This window comes from Lagenorhynchus albirostris, chromosome 2 (genome assembly GCF_949774975.1).
Source record: "Lagenorhynchus albirostris chromosome 2, mLagAlb1.1, whole genome shotgun sequence".
Classification (NCBI taxonomy): Eukaryota; Metazoa; Chordata; class Mammalia; order Artiodactyla; family Delphinidae; genus Lagenorhynchus; species Lagenorhynchus albirostris.
Genome location: NC_083096.1, coordinates 505,180 through 526,973, shown reverse-complemented (window position 1 = coordinate 526,973; position 21,794 = coordinate 505,180). Strand labels below are relative to the sequence as shown.

General features: G+C 49.2%; 1 protein-coding gene across 23 annotated transcripts in view; it reads left to right on the top strand.

The window, feature by feature from the left end:
- Window positions 1–21,794, top strand: part of PPP1R12B (protein phosphatase 1 regulatory subunit 12B) — a 209,199-nt gene that overhangs the window by 76,367 nt on the left and 111,038 nt on the right. For 19 of the 23 annotated variants that reach the window (XM_060125997.1, XM_060125971.1, XM_060125964.1 and 16 more), the window contains 2 exons: window positions 808–933; window positions 6,640–6,822. In XM_060125997.1, coding sequence (XP_059981980.1) covers window positions 808–933; window positions 6,640–6,822 — 309 coding nt within the window. Of the gene's footprint in view, window positions 1–803; window positions 934–1,445; window positions 1,487–6,639; window positions 6,823–8,569; window positions 8,747–21,794 lie in introns of those variants that run through there. The other 4 variants (XM_060126059.1, XM_060126069.1, XM_060126080.1 and 1 more) reach the window with 4 other exon arrangements.

Sequence of the window (21,794 nt, the reverse complement as noted above, 5' to 3'; positions counted from 1 at the left end):
CTCGTGCCAGGACAGGGCCTGTCCCCTGGGGAACACTAAAAATGTGGTTATTTAATTGAATTGATCAACTTCTAATTTGTAAGTAAAGTCTTCCTCATCAGTTAAAATGAATATGGGAATGTTGAGGTATCGCTGCATCTCAGAGCAGAGCCTGGGCTAGAGCCTTGCTTCTCAAGGTGCGGTCCTCCAGCCAGCAGCACCAGGGACACTGGAAGCCGTTAGCAATGCAGAGTCTCAGTCCCGCCCAGACCTGCTGAAGTAGATGGGCGCTTGCACAAAGTCCCCTCGGTGGTTGAAAGGCGCGTTAAAGCTTTGGAAGAACTGCCCTGGGGGACCTCCCCGGGTTACCAGCTGTGGTTAGGAAGAGGTGCCAGGGCCGCTCCTGGGCGTCGCCCGTGTAGGAAGCTGAGGAGGCTCCTTCACTTGCGCGCACGTCCTCTCTGCCTCCCCCGTCCCGCCTCTGCTTGCTTTGAGCGGCCCACACCGGGCTGACCTGCCAGGCTTTCTAACTGAGGAACGAAGTGGCCCCTCCTCACGAAAGGGCTCCAGATCCGCACCACAAGCAGTTGGTACCTACTGAGATGGGTTGGCTTTGAAGTTCCTAAAAGGAGGCAGACACGAAGCCTTAACCAGTCCCCCATCTGTGCGGGGAGACAGGTGTATGAACACCTATCTCTTGAAAAGGGCCCCGTTGCTGTCTCTGCAGCCACATGCGCTCCGCCTGCCCGGCCCCCCTCCCAGTTTATGCCATGCCCTGGACAGAGGGCGGGGCCAGTGTTTTGTTTTGTGTCCGTCCTGCATCCACAGAGAGTCGGCTGCTCACCTGGTGCGGAGTGGCCCCCCCGCCCGCCAGCTGCGGAGGGACGGAGCGGAGGGGAGTGAATCTCTGCAGACAGCCGCCCCTTCCACCTACGTGACAACCTACCTGAAAAGGTACCAGGCTCCAAGGCTGGGAGGTGGTTTCCTTCACTCTGGCCGTGGGCAGATGGGCAGTAAATTGCATGCCTTTTTTATACCCAGTTAGCACCACAGAAACGAATCAAGAACTGAATTGCTCTTAGATTTCTTGGGAGTGACATCTTAAGTAATTTTAAATGAAAGTTAATTTCTTTCCCTAACTGAATCAGAGTAAGCTAATTCCAAGTTCTCCCCACAGACAGATCTGAATATATACTCCGTCCTTTCAGTCCTGTAAAATCTTCAGCCAGATATGACCTCGGGTAGACTCTGAGCAGGACTGAATTTAAGTCACCCTTGCCCGGTAGCCAGCTCTCCTTCCTCAGCTCAAGTCACGCTTTGGGGGGAGGCAGGGAGGGGCCTGTAGGGTGTAGCGGGGGCAGGATGGGGACAGATGTTAATTGCATTAAAAAAAATTTCATATTGAAGCCTGTTAATTTAGGGACTTGAGTTGTTGTTTTTTTTTTTATGACTTTAATGGCCCTCAGATCCATCAAGATATGAAACTCGCAAGTCTGGTGCAGAGAAGGTACCTGGGTTTCCTTCCCCTTTTCTCATCTGTATACCCCTTTCTGCAGTTATCTTCTTTGCCATGTACCAGCCAGCAAGCAAGGCACCTTTGCCAGAGCCATTAAGCTATAAGACACAATTAATATTTCCATTTGAACTTCGCTGCTGATGCGGAGGAATCTGATTCTCATTGCTTCCTCTGAATTCTTTCTTCACTTGTACTCTCTCAACCAAACCCCTCCAACTGCCTCCTCATGCCACAGCTTTCATCAGTAGGTTTTTAGGTGATTCTTGGCTACCCTAGGCACAGACTTTGGCCACAGACTGTGTGTTTGGGATCAAAACCTATTTTCACTTGATAGGAATAATCTCGTCAACCAGTTAATGTCGGAATGTGGAGACTGTGCCATAAATCAAACAGCCACTGTCACCTTTTAACGCCCTTCAGTTCTGCAGATATGTCCTGTAAGAGAGGGCTCAACTTTGAAAGGGAGCAAGTACAATTCATTGATGCCACTGAAGCTTCGTCCTACAGCCTCAGTGTTTTGGGCTTTAATGAGGCTGTTGCCTGTTTGTCTTCGAGGGTGAGGCCTTAGCCTGAATAGATAACTTATTACTCCTTGTAGCTGGATCCAAGCTGAAACCAGGACCAAGAAAACTTCTCTAAGAAAAGAATGTTCTAGAACTTAGGAAAGATGAAGGTGGCATCTTCATCTTCATCTTTAATGTTCAGGCCTGGTGTTATTTTGTGGTAGGGTTGGTGGCTTTCTGGATCCAAGTCATCAGCAGATGGATGGAGTGAGTAGTGTTTGGTTTCATAGATGTCTTTTGGCAAAATCATGGTGAACAGAGGAGAGGGGACACTTCTCTTTAGGGTGGGAAGCGTGCTTAATTATGTGAGCATGTTTGAGAAAATATCTACAGCTTGCTCTATACCTTGGACTTCCAAAGCTTTTCTTCTGTAATCCTAAAGCACTTTTTTATTTTACAAATCTTATTTTATGATCTTTCACAAGGAAAGAATCATATACAATCACTGTTTCAAACAGAAAGTGTGGATAGACATTTGTCCTTCTTGGACTATGCCAAACCTCAGAAACTTTCCATTTTCAGTCTCCTTATTTTTCAGGCAGAAATTCCTTTTATAACAGCCCAGTAAAATGCATCTTTTGTCGAAGAAGTCTTCCTGGCTTTTTTGGGTCACCCCCGCCTCAAGTGTTTCATTACTATTATAGTCAAGAAGTTTTTTAAAAAATTCTAATCCAAATAATTTTTTGCCGCAGTTGAGATGGTTCCTACCTTTCTTCAGCTGAGACAGGGGAAAGCTGTCCTCTGTTGCCTGTACAGTATTACTTGCTAGACCTAAACCTTGAAATCCTCCCAAGGCGTTTTGGCCTCTGTCCTCTTCTCTACTCTTTAATCCTGAGTCTCTGCTCCAAACCCTCTGCAGATTCTCGGGCTCACTTTAGCTTTTGCAGTGTTGCTTCTGTCTCCGGGAAGCAGCTGGGGTTGCGTGACTTTGTCGGGGGTGTTGGAGTTCTTCTTTCCAGCGCACTGCCTCTGCCGCCCGTCTTCCCCGCCCCCAGCCCCACTCCACCCGTGCGCTCGGCTCCCTCCTTCCTGTTGCTCTTCATCTCTCCTCCTCCCCGCGCCTTCCCTCTGTGGGGTGATGGACAGAGGCCTGCGTGCTGCCGGGGCCCTGCTCGAGCTGGGCTGGGCCCCTCCGCTTCCCAGCTGTCGTGCCCTCTCTCCATCCACCTCCTTTAAGCGCGTAGTCTGGGTGGGGAGGTGGTGCTGGGAGGGGGGCGAGCAGCGTGTCCTGAAGGAAGTGACCGTGTGCTGTTTTGCAGTGCGTCCTGTGGTGGACGTAGTGGCCCCGCAAGCCCCTACCTCTCAGCCAATCACAACCCACCTCCTGCTGCCTCACTCATTACCATTGGTTCCTCCGGCTCTGGGGCGGCAGGTGGCAGCCCGCCGCCTGCTGCCCCGCTCCACTCAGTGCAGACACTGCTGCATCTGTGCACCACGCAGGTGAGGCTGCTGGGGGCCGCTGGAGTCACATCCGGAGGCTCCAGCCAGGAGACTCCGGACTCCTGGAGAGCGTCCCTGAGTCAGTGAGGACGCTTTTGCTCTGACCTGTGTCGGCCAGGCAGCAGCTGCTCGTCAGATAACCGTAGGGCATGCTTAGGCCTTGCCTCCTGGTAGCTCTCCCAGCTGGGTTACAACGTAAGGGCCCCAGCTATTGTGCGAAATCGCATGTTACAAACAGCCCACATGTCATTTATACTAATTTCCCAGGAAGTATCAGGAGGAATCTCTTCTGCTTACTCTTTTTGGAAGATGGCATTCAACCCAAATCGAAAGGGACGCTGATTCTTGGCCCAGAAGCCTCCTACAGCCCCCTTCTGAGAATTTCCAGCAGTGAGTGTTTTGCGGCACCCACTGTGGGAAGGAGGAGATGTGTGTTTGTCTCCACTCTGTTGCCGGCTGACACCTTCTTGGTTTCTAGCTCATCTGAGGGGTGGCACGGGCAGAGTGTCATGTGAACCTGGGGCAGAACTTCAGCTGTGGTTGTGAATGTGGTCAGAGATATTTTCCTTTGGGTGCAGCACAGGGGCTCCTCCACTGGGTCTTGTTTCTACAGCTGACACAAAAAAAATGAAAAATGTCATCGAGGCCAGTGTTGCAGCAAGGACACGGCTGGTGGTGGTGCCCGACTGGTGCCCGACTGGCCACTGGGTTCCTTTTCCTGACAAAAGTGGGGCTCATTTGTTTGGCCAGGTGGGGTGGCTTATGATGGACCGCTTCTAACAATACTGTGTGATTATTTATACATTTACTAGGCCCCATAACAATCCATTTGCACAGGCATGGTTAACGTTAGCCCCACAGATGGAGACACTGAAGCACAGAGAGGCTGCTGATTAATTCAGAGCGAGGCCTGGGAAAGAATGGTAATGGCCACCCGTTGCTGAACCCCAGCGTGTGCCAGGCGTGGGGCTCGTACCGTACAGAATTACATCAGGGCTTGCTTCACTCACACATACAGTGCATCCCAATGATACCGACTAGGTTTATTTTAAAGGCTTATTTTTTCCCTCAGTTAAGACAGTCCAGAAATAGGCAGTGCTGGCACATAGCTCCGGAGCCGCCAAAGGGTCTGTGCTCCTTCTGTCTTTCCGCTTCACAATGTTTAGATCGTGGCTTCCATCTCCATGGGTTGCCTAATGGTCCAAAATAGCTGCTAGCGTTCTAGCCATCATGGCCGTATTCTAGGCAGGGAGGAGGAGGAAAGGGGGAAGTATGCGAAGAGGGAATGCCTCTGAACTGAGAATTTCCCCAGACGCACTGATCTTCTGCTCGTGTCTCCCTGGCCACCTCTAGCGACCAGGGAGACTTGGAAAAGTGTGGATTTTTAGCTAGGCACATTGATGCCTTGACTAATAGGGTCCTGTTAGTAAGGAGGGAAAGGGACATGAACATGGGTGAGGCAGCTGGCTGTGTTACATGTGGTCCTAAAGAGCCCTCCAGTGTATGGGACATTATCCTCATTTTATGGATGAGGAAGCTGAGACCAAAAGTATGATGATCTGCCCGAGGTCACTCGGCCAGGAAGGAACAACCACGGCAGGATTGGAGCCTGGATTTGTGCGTTTGGGGGCTCTTTGCTTTTTCACTGTTTTCTTTCCACTGAGTTTATCTTTTATTGTGGGCACTATACTGAGTGTTCCACAGACATTTGATTTAACCATCACAAGATCCCTGCAGTTCAAGGCAGCATTATCCCCATTTTACAGGGAAGAGATCGGAGAGGTTACACTCAGAGCCTCCGATCCCTGCTCTGGAGCTTCTTCTGTTCGGATCCTAACAACCTCCTTGTAAAATTATATACTTCAAAATAATAGTAAGAATCCTATTCTGTAATTTGACAAATAAAATCCTTGGCATTTCTCCAGCATAAGAAATTGCAGAGACCGAAGCATGTTATTAAGCTAAAAGGAATTCCATGTAAGGTTTCGATAAGTGTAATGATTTTATAGCTTTGTTCCTGGCTGATCTTATTAGTGCTTCCTATAGGCTCATACATCTTGTAAGTCTGAGGAATTATTTGCCTTCATTTTTTAAATAAAAAAATGAATGTGAAATTTCACCTTTTTTCTGAGCTATTAATTGCTTCTGGAGAAGTGGCTTGTATTTTTTAGATACCACTTCAAAACTGTTCTAATTTTATACTGGCGTCTAGGTACCATATTTAGGTTTTTATGATCTGATTAATTCTTTCAAGCTTATTATAATAATGTGATTATTTGAAAATGAGCTTATAGCTCCTTATAAGCATTCTGGTAATTCTAAGTAGGTGAAAAAACCAGATTTTTAGCATTCATTATTTCCATTTCTTTCTCCATCTTTGTGAGTATCAATTTTGGATCTCTGTTACCCCAGCAACAAGCTGTGACATCACAAATGATAGCTTTTTGGGTGGAAAGCCAATGGTTGATCTCAACTCTTTGTTAAGAAACAAAGGTCTTGTTTTCATGTAAATGAATGTAATTGTACAGCTTGCTGTTGGAAAGTCTGTAGTTAAGGTTGCGTGTAGAATCCTGTTAGTTTTGGTTTCAGTCTCTCCTGTCTGCAGTTACGAATACGGACAATCAGGCATTTGGTTCCGTGGAAAGAGAGCAGTTGCTAAGCTAGGTGAGGTTGCGGAGTGTCTGTCGAGTGTATCTGGGTGATCCAGGAGGACGGCCGTCCGCTGTGAGGCCACCACAGGCACTCACTGCCCGGGACTGAAGGGCAGTGACGTGATCGTAAGTGACTTCAGTGTCTGTTGTGTGTGTGTGGAGACCAGATGGTGCTCAGGACTCATTCGGAGCTCTCTCGCATGTGTCACTATCTTGCCTTGTGCCATAGCTAATCAAAAAACAATTTTTTTCTAATCTCAAGTAAAAAATATTTTCCGTAAAACATAACTGCTTGGGCAGAAGATATCAGACGGAAAGCGTAATCACTGTTCTAAGATTTAAGAGCTCAGAATTAAGAAAGCAGACCAACCCCAGACAAATTCTGAGCGAGAAGATTCTCTGGGTAAACCCACCTCGAAGCTCTGTCTCTACCACTGCGTTGTGTGCGTGCCTGACCGTTCTCTTTCTGCTTGTGTCCTTTTGATTTCAGGCCTCCTTACAAATCCCAGGCTGACTCCGCAGCGGAGAGAACAGTAGACGGTGTCTCTTGCGGCACCCCGCTCTGTGTGATCACGAATCGCCCCCCACCTAGCACTGCCAATGGGGTTACAGCTGCCGCTCTGCTCTCCACTCCTGGAACGGACTCCTCTGTGGAAGCCAGGGAGAGGAGGAGGTGTGTTACGACTGATGTCACTTGTGGGGTTCTGCTTTGAGGTAGTAGGTAGCGGGGTGGGCGTGAAGTGTTTTCCCCAGCCGCACATACTTCTGTGAAAACGAGTCTTCATGTTACAGCGTGGGTTTTCTCTTTTGCCTCCGGGAGATTTTTGGTGGAGATCTTAATTCTTTCTGATTATTTAACGTAGGTACTTCTTCTGTTATGGATCTGTGGGCATTTCTTCTTTCTGTTTGTCTTACGAGAGAGATGGCTGTCAGGCACTGTTTCCCCCTTTTGTGACGGAGCAGCTGAGCAGAGAGAAGTGTCTTTGGTTTGGCTCTGGTGGTCCACGACGACTGCTGGCAGCAGAGAAGAGCAGTGATATGATAAAAGGCTCAGAGAAACGGAGCTAGGATGTGCAGTTTTGATGAATCTGAGACGAATACCAGAAAAGGAAGTGGATGGCACATGATGATACTGTAGAGGGATGGTGGCCAACTGTTCTGCAGGCTCCTTGGAGGGATGGTGGGAGCAGCCGTGAGCGGACCTCAGAGAGATCTAAGGCAGGAGCTAAGAGAACCTTCTGAGACAATGGAAGGTGTGACCAAGGAGAGCAGGCCATTTTCTTCCCCTAGAAGAAGTGGTAAAAATAGAATGCATTCCATTTGGGAGTTTCAGATCTACATAAAGACTGAAGCCATAATTACCCCTTTTTTAAGACTAGAAAAAGAGGTCAAATCTTACCAAAATTTAGATTTCACTTTGACTTCATTTTATTTTGAATATCCAAAGGAAGGAGGTGTATATTTCCGAGTGTCTATATGTGTAACAAGGCAGCGTGTCGTTTCAGCTACAAGGTACAATGAGTTAAACTTTTTAGACGTTCGTTTATTATAAAGATAGCTCTAAGACTTGCATCTTGCGAAGAAACAGAAGGAAGATGTTAAGTTGAAAAAGTGTTTTTCTTCCTTTCCTCCCTTTCTTTTTTCATGTCTTTACGTACAACTTGAAGAAATTCCATTTTCTGGGCTAAGAGATTGCAGAGCTAACAGTTGTCATCTTTTAATAGGCTTACAGCCAGGAAAGTTTTAATAAATCAATCTTCAATATTTAATGTCGATGTATTTCATAGCTCAGACGTTACTTAGATACTGTTAGTTTCATCTAGAAACTAAATGCGAAAGCAATCTTTCATTAGCTGGGGAAAAAACTCCCTTTAAAAACTCCTTCTGAGCTGAGACAAGTGAAATGAGTTAAATTCATCATTAAGATCATGGTCCCTGGAAGGATGCGTAAACCAGGTTCTTTATCAAACTGCATTATTAAATATTTAGTTGCATGAACCATTATTTAGAGAAATCTAGAGAAACGATCGCTGTCTTCTGGGAATTTTATAACCTGTGATCAATAACCTGTTACAGATTGTGATTTTTGTTTTAGAAGTTTTACTCAAGCCACAAATATTTATTGAGTACCAGCCGTGTGCCACATGTTTTATAGAACTAGGATGTCTTTCCTCAAGGAGCAGCAAATGTAAGAATAAAAGAATTAGGTCAAGATAGTAATGAATTGTAATATGAATGTGGTATATCAAGATGAGTGCACTTTAGGGATGGCACAAAATAGGTATAGATATTCGTTAGATAAATAATAATTATTAGATAATAAAATAAATAGCTGGCACAAGATAAATAGCTGGGAGCGTATTAGATAAAGAGCTGTTGGACTCAGTCAGTTGATCTGTAGCAGCGTTTATTCCTTCCAGAATTTGCTGAGCACCTGCTGTTGCCAAGTACTGTGACAAGCCCAGACCGCACAGCCATGAGCTGATGAGAATGGTCTGAGCCGCTGCGAAGTGTATACGCTAGTGAAGAGGAACGAGGGTGATTACACTTGTGATAGATGCTGTGCGTGGTGCTTTACAGAAGATCCGCCTACTGTAGACTCGCCTTCTCGGGGTGGGGGGGTGGGGTCAGAGAAAGTCCCCCTCGGGGTGTGATGCCCGAGTGAGAACTGCAGGGCAAATAACAGCCAGGGGAGGGGGAGGGGCGGGCGTCCCAGGCAGAGCAGACAGCCACCGCAGAGACACCAAGGCGGGGGACGGTGCTCGATCCTTCGGAGACGCTGGAAGGAGACATGGTGGCTGGAGTGTAGCGAGTGAGGGACAGAGCCGTCTGCGGCGAGGCCCGCGGCGCAGGCGGGGCTCCGTGATGCAGCTCACCCCCAGCGAGGAGGTTGTGGGTTTATGTGCCGAGAACCATGGTGAGCCACCGGAAGAGTTTTTTGAACCGCTTTGCAGAGATGTGCTTCACACAGCATGTAATTCACCAGTTCAACGCAGCCATCACCACAGTCAATTTTAGAGTCAATTTTCATCACCTTAAAAAGAAAGCCCGTAGCCTTCAGCTGTCGCCACCCCGTCTCCCCCTGCCCCCGAGGCCTAAGCAACCACTCCTCTACTTTCTGCTTCTGTCAAGTTGCGTGCTCTGGAGATTTCATCCAAATGGAATCAGTATGTGGTCTTCTGTGACTGGCTCCTTTCCCTCAGCAGCGTGTTTTCAAGAGTCATCTGTGTTGTGGCGTGCATCAGTACTTTATTCTTTTCATGGCCGGATACTGTTTCGTTACGTGGATATACTGCATTTTGTGTGCCATTCATGGGGTGGGGGACATTTGGGTTGTCTCCACCTTTCAGCTATTTGAAGAATGTTATTATAAACATTCATGTACAAGTTTTTGTGTGAACATATGTTTTCATTTCTCTTGGGTGTGTACCTAGGAGTAGAATTTCTGGGTCATCTGTCAGTAGAAGATTTGAGACAAAAAAAAAGTTGATGTGACTTACATTTTAAAAAATTCTGCCTTTTAAACTCTGGTTGCAGTAGTACATACGAAGTGGACAGGGGAAGAATGGACAGGAATGGATGTGAGATGACCAGTTAGGACACCCCTGCAGAGGAGCGAGCGTGAAGAAGACCAGTAGCTGGCACTGAGGTAGTCGTTGGAGGAGACGGAAAAGAGTGAATGTGCCCAACGTTTGTTTAGGAGGTGGTCCCAGCAGCACGGCAGACAGGCCCACAGGGCCCTGTTCCTATTATAAACAGACAAAAGGGTGGCTCAGTTCAGAAGAATGAACGAGAACTCCCAGCTGACAAAAATGAAGAGACCCCAGAAGCCAGAATGGTCTGAGTGGCCCAGGGTGGAATGAGGCCTGGAGCCTGGAGGCTCTGGTTTAGCGCCGTGGGTGGATGTAGGACGCGTGGCTGTGGACCTGGCTAGGCTTGGATCCACCACCAAGAACCTGAGTAGAGCTGGAATTCTCAAAGGGCTGCCCAGTTCTTTGCCCACGGTCCAAAGATGTGTCAAGAGTCCAGGCAGGTTTTTTTCTTAAGAATATATATAGGGACCTCCCTGGTGGCACGGTGGTTAAGAATCCGCCTGCCAATGCAGGGGACACGGGTTTGAGCCCTGGTCCGGGAAGATCCCACGTGCCACGGAGCAGCTGAGCCCGTGCGCCACAACGACTGAGCCTGCGCTCTAGAACCTGTGAGCCACAGCTACTGAACCTGCATGCCAAAGCTACTGAAGCCCACGTGCCTAGAGCCCGTGCTCCGCAACAAGAGAAGCCACCACAATGAGAAGCCCGCGCGCCGCAACGAAGAGTAGGCCCCGCTCGCCGCAACTAGAGAAAGCCCGTGCGCAGCAACAAAAACCGAACACAACCCCAAAATTAACCAATCAGTCAATCAATCCACTTCTTACCTAAAAAAAAAAAAGACTGTATATATATATATATATTTTTGTTGTTGTTGTTGTTTTTGTTTTTTCGCGGCACGCGGGCCTCTCACTGCTGTGGCCTCTCCCGTTGTGGAGCACAGGCTCCGGACGCGCAGGCTCAGCGGCCACGGCTCACGGGCCCAGCCGCTCCGCAGCATGTGGGATCTTCCCGTACCGGGGCACGAACCCGTGTCCCCTGCATCGGCAGGTGGACCCCCAACCACTGCGCCACCAGGGAAGCCCTATATTTTTTAAAGAATATGTTTATATATTCTTTCTGAGATTCTTCTCCATTATAGGTTATTACAAGATATTGAATACAGTTTCCTGTGTTATACAGTAGTCTTTGTTGTCAGAAAAATCTTTTGTGGGATATTTTTACTACCCATATAGTTTGGAAATCCCAAGCCAAGAATTTAACATAGGAAGTAGGTCTGTACTCTTAAAATTTGGGGGCCATCATGGCACAAACAAATTCAAAGATACCTTGAAGATAAACACATCTTCAACCTGGGGCCCAAGGGATTTCTGTACAGCAGTCCCCACCAGAGACAAACTCACAGAACACTGTGAACACTGGAGAGGGAGAGGCACCATGAGGGAGAGCTCCCGGGCAGGGTCTAGATGCTCAGGATGCAGACGAGCGGCAGACAGCAACCTCACACCGTGACTTCAGTCGGTGATGTCGACAAAGATTAGTCAGTTGATCTCAGAAAGAAGCGGAGCATTTTATTTGAGCCAGATTTGAGGGTTATAACCCGGAAGAACATCTCAGCGAGCTCCGAGAACCGTTCCTCCCGTTAGAGGTCACGGCACAGTAGCATAAGTTCTTGAGACACAAGGCTGTACGCGAAATGACGTCTTATTGACAGGTCACACAAGCCACGTCTGAGCGTCATCGTGGCCCCATCAAGAAGGAAGGTTATCTCTAAGGCGCTGTCTCGTTGGTGCTGGGAGAACACTGCTCTTCGTGGCTGAGCAGGTGTTCCTGCCGACGGAGGTTTGGTCGATGTAAAATGCAGATACGCCCTGCACAGTAAGGGGGAGAGTGGGGCCAGAGGGCAGAGCAGATGTGCTTATGTTTGAATTGTTCTTGTCTTGCCATAAGATATGAACTTGATTTCACAGTAACAATAGTTAGAAGTGACCAGCTGTACTAAAGCTAGAGCGAGCATCTAGAGGAGCAGTGAGGTAAGTGCATCAGGAGTAGCTGTTGAGACAGAAGATGTTGCAGACGCACTGAGGTATCTGGTAGAGAGCTGCTACGGGAACCTGCGTGTGTAAGGCGTCTAACAGCCGTCTAGGGAGAGGCTGCCGTGTGCCCGGTGCAGGGGCGTTACAGATCCAAGGTCAGGGAAAAGCTAGAGCGTGTCCGTGTGGAAGGCAGCTCAGAAGCTGCAGCACAGTGTCCGATGTGGGAACAGAGCGGGTCTGGAGTAGAGGGGCAGGGAAGGGGCTGCAGAGGAGGTGCCTGGGCTTGAGTTTTGAGAGGCTGGTCGTAACAGGAGGGTGGTATTTTAGAGGGACCTGAGAAATTCGGGGACAAGTTCACTGTGCCTGGCACTGGGAGGAGGGCAAGGCCAGTGCAGCGTTTCCGCAGGTGTCTTGTGTGAAGTAGATTTAGATGCAGAAAAAAAGTGTTCTGTGGCCCAGCGGATTTGTGAAACGACGGCTTAAACACAGGTAAACACAGGTTGCTCCAAAACCTGGGGATCGCTCCTCTCCAGGGCGTGGGGCTGGTTAGAATTTGCACAGTTGCCAAATTTCTGTGTCCATCGATTAGTTTTGTTTTTTCACAGAAACCTGACTGGTACTCCATTGGGAATACTTTGGAAATTGTGGCGCTAGAGAGAGGTGAGCAGGAACCACATGGTGTAGTTTCTGTCTGTGCTGTGCTGAGAAACTTGAACTTCCGCTCTCAGAGCTGTGGACTGGAGTGCTTTCAGCCGGGGAATGGCTTGATCGAATAAAACGTCATTTAAGCCTTTACAGAATTAAAGCCGTTTAATTCAGTTTCTCCTTCAGACAAACACACGCTGAAAGAAAACAAGCACATGTTTTGAAAACAGCTAAATTTCCCTTCTGAAAGAGCATGCTGGGTACTAATTCTTCTCGTGAAGCCGCAGCTTGCTCTGTAACCAGCTCCTTGTGGAAGGATTTTGGCTCTTGCTGGGAAATGGAGGCCTGGAGCCTGTGTTGACAGGTCCCGTTGGAAACAATTAGCGTCAGGCAAATGGGTCTTGAAACTGGCCATAGCAAAGCCCTGACCAGCAGAAAAGTCATCTCAGAAAGAATCCCTGTTTGCGGGGTAACTAGAGCTCGTGCATTGGGGTGTGGGTCTTCCCATGGAACCGGCGCACCTGACTTTCCTTTTCTGAGCCGGGTTTGTTCGAAGAGGGGGGAGTGGGCGCGTGTAGCACTGTCCGGGGGTGGGGTGCGGCTCTCCGGGAGCGGGGGGCCCTTCACTCAGCCTGTGAACTACACATATGATTACAGACGCATCAGGAGGCAGGGCTGGATACAGGGGTCATTATGATACCAAACCGTGATCAACACGGAAGAGTGATCAACACGGAAAGGTGAACACTAGACTTTTCTGAGGGATGATGGGTAATTTTTATTTTATTTTTATTTTTTTCCTGTATTTTCCAAAGTTCCAGAGTGATGAAGAATCGCCATTGTAATGGGGGTGGGGGGGCAGATGAGCTTGAAAAAAAATTAATCCTGTGGACAACAGTCTCTATTATGATGTAAGTCTGTGAAGGTGGCCACAGTCATTGAAGAGTAGACACAGGAGTCAAGCGAGTCAGGATAATTTATGCAGGATTCTAGGTAATGTGTGATTTTGTTACGTAAGCTCAGGGCAGGACCTCTGAAAGTTCATTACTTTTGAGAAGGGCACAATCTTGGATTTACAAAGTTCCTTTTTAAAATTTTGTTTCTTTTTCTTTGTTTTTTTTTTTTCTGAAAAGCTCCCCTGTGACCAGTGTGTTCCTTTTACCTGATGGAAAGGAAGAGGCGTTATGCCCCTGTTTTGCAGATGGAAATGCCGAGGCCCTAAGAGCATGGAGTGATTTGCCTGATATCACACCTTGAGTCAGGCACAGTGGAGACCATAACTCAGGCCTCTTTTTCCTTCGCATTGAACTCACTAACCATTTCTTCTTTTGGATTAAAAAGTTTTGGTCCAGGGGCCAGTCCGTCTCCATCAGTGCCTGGAGCACGGCAGCCTCCGCCTTCATGGCACTCTGATCACTGCATCCCATTTTGGGGTTGCTCCTGAGGACGGTAGAAACCACCAGCGTCCTCCGATTGTGAAGGGGTTGACTGGGCTGGCGGACGACAGGGTGGAGAGGGCACATGGCATGCAACTGGCAGAAGGCGACAGGGTGTCAGGGCAGGCAGCAGCTGTCGCAGGGCGTGGTGGCTGCCTTCATTCCGAAAGCCCCAGGTTTTCCTTAGCAACAGTGTCAACAGTGTCAACAACTCCCGGGGCTAATATTGGAGTCTGCGGGCTCCCGCCTTTGATCCTCTCGCCCCAGCCCTGAATTTTACACCTTCTTTTTTATTGGTGCCCTTTCTTTTCTCGTAGAAATGGCCAAAACAGTTTTTCTCTACAAGAAGCTAAAGTTATTTGTCTTTCCCAAATAGCTCACATGCGACTTGCTTTGTTTGGTCTCTTTACGGCCGAGTCATATATACCACATGTGTCGACCTTCTTGAATCCTTTGGGGTCTTTATAAGCTGGGTAGTTATTCCACTAAGTGAAGCTGTCAGCAGATTAATTTGGCATCATCTTTGGAATGTCAGAAATTTAAACCAAGTAATTAAACACTGAGTCATGGTTTTTTAAAGTTGTTTGACTCATCTCCCTGTCTCCAAGCTAAAGTCAGGCAGTTGTCAATTCAAGGAGGTGTTCTAGAGAAGAGGTTCCCAAGCTCCTCCAGCCTCTCTCAGTTCTTGTTCTGAAACGAGTGTTTTCTTCCCCTAAGAGACCGCAGCAGTGCTGAACTTACCAGGCTTTTCTCTGCTGGTATAAATAGTTCTCTCTCTTCCTAACTAGGAACGGGAAGAGAGTGAAATGTTATGTAGCAGTCGGTACATTCTCTTAAGTATTGCCATGCTGGGGGTTTCTGGGTTGCTTGTATGATTAGTATTATGTTAGCTCATTAGCTGTTAAAGATTACGCTTGCTTGACTCCTTTCTTGCTATAGTTAGGAAGACAGTTTTTGCTGTTCTGTCACCGAGCACATGCCATGTCGTGCAGCGTTGGGTGTTGTTGATTCTGGGGGCCGCTTTTTTCACGTCTCACAAGCTCCGCCGTCGGGACATCTCATCATTGCCAGTTGTCATCCCCACACGTGTGTGAATTTGGTCATCAGTGCTCACGTTACTTCTACTGGGTTATGTGCATTGCTGGTACTAAATATGTCTAAATAAGTCTGAAAGATCCCTTTCAATAACTATTAAATTAAGTAACTTTTAAATGGTGACAAAAGAGCATGTGTGATTGACACCTGATTGGCACCGCTTCCCTTTCTCAGGGGTAAAGTGCTGGTGCGCCTGAAGTTGATGACGGGCCAGATCTGATGGCACTGGTTAGCCAGCGGGAAAGATGCTGTTGGTCTGTATTTAAAAACACCAGGTGCGAAGTGACTATACTGCATGTGGGATCTCTTTTTGGGGTGATCAAAATGTTTTAAAATTGATTATGGTGATAATTGCATAACTGTGAATATACTGAAAGCCACTGAACGGTACACTTAAATGGGGATGTGAACTATATCTCAGTAAAGCTGTTTAAAAATAACACCCGGACCATTTCGCCCCACTCAGCGGTTCTGGAAAAGAAGACCTGGTTGGTGCCTGCTGAGAGTTACTACAGTAAGATGGAAGGGCCTGGAATTTAGAAGGCTTATTATCTTTTTTTGTATTTCTGTTGCTAAACACAGCTACTGAGACATGAACCCTCTTCATTTCCAGAGACAGTGGCGTTTGTCACACAGTTCCTCAGCACACCACCTAACAGTTCAGGAGTGGCGGCTTAAAAATGCCCCCTCCCCCGCCCCGGGGCTTCCCTGGTGGCGCAGTGGTTGAGACTCCGCCTGCCAAGGCAGGGAACACGGGTTCGTGCCCCGGTCTGGGAAGATCCCACATGCCGCGGAGCGGCTGGGCCCGTGAGCCATGGCCACTGAGCCTGCGCGTCCGGAGCCTGTGCTTCGCGACGGGAGAGGCCACAACAGTGAGAGGCCCGCATACCGCAAAAAAAAAAAAAAAAAAAAAAAGCCCCCCGCCCCCCCCCCCACCCCGGCCACAGGACACACGCATTCCAAAGGCAGCCAGGAAGCCACAGAGCCTCTGGCAGCTCTGCCCCAGCTCCCAGCCACTTCAGAGTACAGCCAGAAGTCACCGGACACCTGCTGCTCAAAGCTCTTATCAGCCATGTGTTTACAGTTAATCTCCTTTTGATAAAGTGGTTCTTTTTTCAGAGCTGTGAGTGTTGGTGACATGTGGGAGGGACCAAAATTTTGTGTCCTCACTCAAGCCCCCCCCATACCAGGTGATTTTCCCATGTTGGAAGAAGATGGTCGCTTGTGACCACCTCACGAAACGAGCTCTAGTGTTTACTAGGGAAGGACAGCCGGAGGAGTGGGCACTTTTTCAACAAATTGGGCTTCTGCGAAAGCTGCTGCATGGGTGTGTGGCTGATGTGTGTGAGGTGCTTGACCTCTCACCTGTGATGGTTTGATCTGGCAGTGGAGTCCTTGCCGTTCCCGGTTTTATGGAAATGGGAGGCGCAGGAAGTTGATCTTTGTGTTCTGGGTTTGCGGGCCGACTGGTGTGCCGAGCTGGGCACCAGTGAGCACTGGGCCTGGAGGGGCAGGAGCCGCAGGTGAGTGTCTGCTTGGCAGCTCTGATGGCCGAGAGCGCCTTTCTGCCCTCCACCCTCATCTCTCTGGTGGTTCTTTGGGAAGCTGGCTGGTAGTGCACACCATTTGGGTGCTATGGTTGGGGTGGGGGATGGTAAGAATAAGATGCAGTGTTTGGAATAACCAGTTGGGAACTATTCTGGTTTTTCTTCCTATTCCTAATTGATTTAAACATGTGCGCTGACTTAAGGATCCCATCCAAGAGATTAGAGTGGCAGAGGACGGTTAAGAATTTCAGGAAGTAGAAACATGCATCTCTTTTTTTTTTTTTGCCGTACGTGGGCCTCTCACTGTTGTGGCCTCTCCCGTTGCGGAGCACAGGCTCCGGATGCGCAGGCTCAGCGGCCGTGGCTCACGGGCCCAGCCGCTCGGCGGCATGTGGGATCTTCCCGGTCCGGGGCACGAACCCGTGTCCCCTGCATCGGCAGGCGGACTCTCAACCACTGCACCACCAGAGAAGCCCCCATGCATCTCTTTTTAAGGGGAAACTGGTATCAGTAATGTTATACTTAAGTTGGATAGTAGTACACAGGTGGTGGTTGTAGTGTTTATATCCTTTATAGCTTAAGTATTACATAGTATATATTTTAAGTAAATAAGATGGAAAAAATGTCAGATATTTAGGGCAATTACAGAGAGAAGCTGGTTTAGGTATGTGAAGGCATAGATCGCTCCTTGAGTTGGCCTTTGAACAGGAAATGATAAAATGAAGAGACTAACTCATTGAGGTCTGGGTAAAAGCACTTTGCTTACTACAAACTGTACAGTCAGATTGAATCTTTTTCTATTTCATTTTTTTCATACTTTATTTTTAATTTTATTATTATTTTTGGCTGCATTGGGTCTTCGTTGCTGTGCAGGGGCTTTCTCTAGTTGTGGCGAGCAGGGGCTACTCTTCTTCGCGGTGCGTGGGCTTCTCACTGCGGAGCACGGGTGCTAGGCGCGCGGGCTCAGTAGTTGTGGAACGGGTGCTCAGTAGTTGTGGCTCGAGGGCTCTAGAGCTCAGGCTCAGGAGTTTTGGCGCACGGGCTTAGTTGGTCCACGGCATGTGGGATCTTCCCAGACCAGGGTTCGAACCCATGTCCCCTGCCTTGGCAGGCGGATTCTTAACCACTGAGCCACCAGGGAAGTCCCAATCAGGTTGAATCTTAATGGTAATAAATGTTTTCCCATACATGTAAGAAGTTTCCTCATTGATCTTGGTTGCTCAGAGGACCAGATTGTAGACAGTTCAAAATGGGGCTGAGTCAGGCGTTTAGGAGCCCCTGCTGCTGGCCGTCATCGCAGCCCCACGGGGAGACTGCCTGCTGGACCGCTGCCCAGCCGCCAGAGCTGGACTCTCCTCTCCCTGCTCCTCCTCTCCTTCCTGTGTTGTGTGCCTTTGGCGATCGTGCCACTTTGTGTTCCCTGAAGGTGTTTGATGTCCACGCTGACCCTTCTTTCTGGGACAGCCTTCTGCCACCTTCTCTGCTGAGCAGAGTTCTGCTCGTACCGTAGGAGCTCCTGAGGTTCACCCCCCTGCCGGCTTCCTGTTCCCCCAGCCCCAGGCTGAAGCCAGGGTTCTCTTGCCGGTGTTCTTCTGTGGCCCTGTCCTTAGGGCTGGTCCAGCTGACACCCCTGCATCGGGAGCTCCGGGAGGTGCTCTTTCTGCTGGGTTTTCTTCATACCACAGAGCCCACTTGCTCAGCAAGGTGTCGGGTAAACGGGTGGGGATGAGCAAGCCGCTGTGTAGTGATCCTGCTGTCCAGAGGGGGGCAGCAGAGGCACGTCTGTTGATGCACTTCGCAGAAGGCTGGCTCCCCAAGACCCCGTTCTGTGTCTGGCTCCGTGTGCCGGTAAGCACACCAGCCCCATTCCACTTCAGGTGTTCTAATGTAGGCAGAGAAGGTGTGTCCTGGCAGGTGGAGGTTCCTTCACGTGAGAGCAGCAGGCACAGGTGACAGCCCCCCGGGCTGCGAGGCAAGAGCCCTGGTTTGCTCTCCAGCTGAGTGCACAGCTTATGCGTCGAGGTTGCCTTTTAACTTCTGAATCGGTCCGTGTGGAGTTAGGAGGGGGCTGTCCTGCTGTTCGCGCATTCAGCGCTGTGCAAGAACTGCAGGTACGACACGAGAGAGGCCTGCCTACCTTGTGCCCTCGAGACTGAGGACGCCAGGTACACGCCTTGGAAACCATGAGGCCGCGTGGGGGGTAGACCCTCGAGGGCAGACTGTGTAGGTGGCGTACTGCGCTCTTGGAGGAGAAGGCGGGTCCTGTGAGACGGGGGGGCTGTGGCGGCATCTCAGGTGGCCCCAAACATGCGAAACGTTTAGAGTGGGTTAGAGAATTAGTGTTCTGAGTGGTTACCGTACGCCAGAACTCCCTAGATGCATTTAATCCTCATAGCTTTGTGAGACGAATGATATTATTTTCTTTAATACATATAAGAAAAGGCTCAGATGACGGGCCCTGCCCACAATCAGAGCCAGTAAGTGGCAAAGCCAGGATTCAAAACCGGGTCTTTGGGACTTCACAGCCCACGTGTTCTGACCCCACCGGTCCGTGTCCGAGGAGCCGGTCTCCCCTGGGCCGTGGGATGCCGTCCACTGGCACTGTGGGCACAGGGGTTAGGCTCTCTTGATGTTCTGTTCTTTGAAGGAAGTGGGTATCTGTCTTGGGAGAAACCACTTCTGAAAACAGAGTAAATTGAACGCTTTCCGTCCTCTCTGGAATCCGAATGGGGAATCCGGGCTTTTGGAAACCAACTGAGGCATCGTCCTGTCGGCCATCAGGCTGGTCCAGCATTCTGTGCTGAGTGCAGGGAGTTTCCCTTGGGAAGAATCCCAGAGCCGGGGCGCACAGTGTTTCCCAGACGGAGCAACAAGAGCTCACCGGGGACGGGGACAGGGGTGCACCCGCCCACGTGCCTGTCCCGCCACCTTCTCCCTGTCGCTCTCGAGGGAGGGCTCTGACCCCACTCTGTCCCCCACCTCCCGCCCCCTCTCCAGCCTGCCGAATCGGAGCCCTGCCCCCTCGCCTGTCCGGCGCCTGCACCGCGGACCCTCCGTGCCCTTGGTCGTGGGCCATTGCCTTCTGGAGCCTGTGTCTTCCACGACCTCTGGTTCCAGTCTTCCCTGCCCCTCCGTTCTTCCCCGCCACCCCTGCTCTGCGCTCTTCCAGCCCTTCCGCCTCGGCAGGCAGGCGCCTGGGGCTTCCTGGGCTTCCTCCTCTTCTCCTCCCAGGACCCTCCTGAGCTGCCGTTGCTGCTCTGCCGCCCCTGCATCACTCGGGCCTCCCTGCGGAGCTTCCCGACACCACAGGTACATCGGCGCCTGACTTCCGGCAGCCGTATCTGGCCATTCTTTTCCTTTCCCGTACATTTCTTCATCTGTTTAAAGTATTGCTGCAGGTATGCATTTCCTTTAGTTCCCAGGTCCTCTTTAGAACAAGGGTGTAAACAAATAAACCAAAGCACTCCCTTCCCTCTGACCCTAAAAGGCAAGAAAGAGCCTTTCTTGTTAGTTAATGGCTAAGCTGACACTAGAACCCAGGAACACCCATTCCTAGTTAGAAACGGCGAGGTAAACCTGCACTAACGCCTGGCCGCCGTGTGGGCTGCGTCCTCTGCAGGAGAATTTGGTCCCTCTTGTCACCTGTCCCGTCCAGCTTGTCCGGGATGGCCGTACTGCACGTGAATGGCAACCTCTGGAGATATGAAAGCATCCTTTTCCAAGATAGGGTGTTGATGATGGCAGACTTTGGAAAACATCAGGGGACACTAAGAGAAGCCTAACATAAGACAATACTCCCCTCCTGGTATTGGTAGATTTGGAAAAAGAAATGTCTTGCTGCACGAATCCACACAGCTGGGGTGCCGTGGCGCTAGGTGAAGAGCCCGTTTTCGTGTGGTGTGATGTCAGAAAAGCTGTGCTGGAGCCAGGCGACCAGTCCTACTCCCTTTAGGTCTCACCTGACAGCGCTGTGACCTTGGGTGGGTACTTTAGTGTTTCCTTGGGCCTCAGTCGGCTCTTCTGTAAAATGGGAATGATTTTACCTCTCTGCCTGAAGTCTTGAAATTAGATCATGTGACTCCTCAAACTCACAAAATCTTTAGCCGCAGGTCCGTGCTCTGTTCTTCTCTGGCTCATCCCCCTGCCCTGTAGCTGTCCCTGCGTGCTTCCAGGTTGATCTTCAGGAAGTTCCTTCTCACCTCCCTGAAATGTACCTGTGCCTGTGCCACCTCATACACAGGATGTAGTCCGAGGAATGACAGGCCCTGGTAGAGGACCAGTAGACATTCTGTAATTAATGACCGCAGCATCCCGAGTGCTATAAAGACATACACTCAACTTGGTTCCTGCCCCGTTTGAAGTTAACCCTTAAGTACCATTCCGTCTTCACAGATTTTAAATGTAGGACTCTCTAAAGCTATTCCAAAAACCAGTTTCCTGTTAGTGGGTTCTGGATGAGAGATTATCCTCTCATCATTCTGGGGAAAACAGCTTTGTACTCTCCCTGGAAATCTTCTTGGTTATTTTCCTTTCATTCTTCTAGTTAAAGTAGCTTTATTTTACTTAGCCCTTCAAACCTGCATGGAGAATATTTTCATGGGCATTAAGACTGCTTCCCAATGAATTATCCATTTCTGGGAAAATAATTAAGGGGAACTGTTTATTGGACTAGTTGGGATGGATATTATAGCACCTTTCTTTCTTTCCCAAATCACCACGCGGAGCTATTAACGTGGGGATGGAAACAATGCAGCAGGAGTGGTGGTGATGCGAGAGTAACAGCCAGGCCGTCCTGAACACTTGCGCCTGGTCCTCACAGCAGCCCTGCTGATTTCTGCTCATAATCCTGTTGCAGCTGTTAATACCTTTGCTGCACAAGACACTTGGGTTTAGAGTGCTTAAATGTTTTATCTGGGGTCATCTAGCAAGGAAGTTGAGGAGCCAGGGTTCAAACCTAGGTGGTCTGATTCCCATGTCAGGGTACTTTATCTCCACACTGTACTTGTCAGAAGATAGTCTGGGTCTTTTATTATGATGATGATGGTTTTCTTGATGTTCATTGATGATTTGCTCTAGGCATTTTGCACAGCTTCTTAAGATAAAATTAGCGGCTGTGTAGTATGTAGAGGAGCACTGTGAACTTGAGAGGCAGAGAACAAATTATTTTTGTCTAGTCATGCTTAAATTCCCTGCTAAGTGTTTGAATTCCACTGATCATGTAACCTCAGAGTCATAGCAAATACAAAGAAAAACGCTTCCTGCCCTCTAGGAAACAGAGTAGACAGGCGTGGTGATT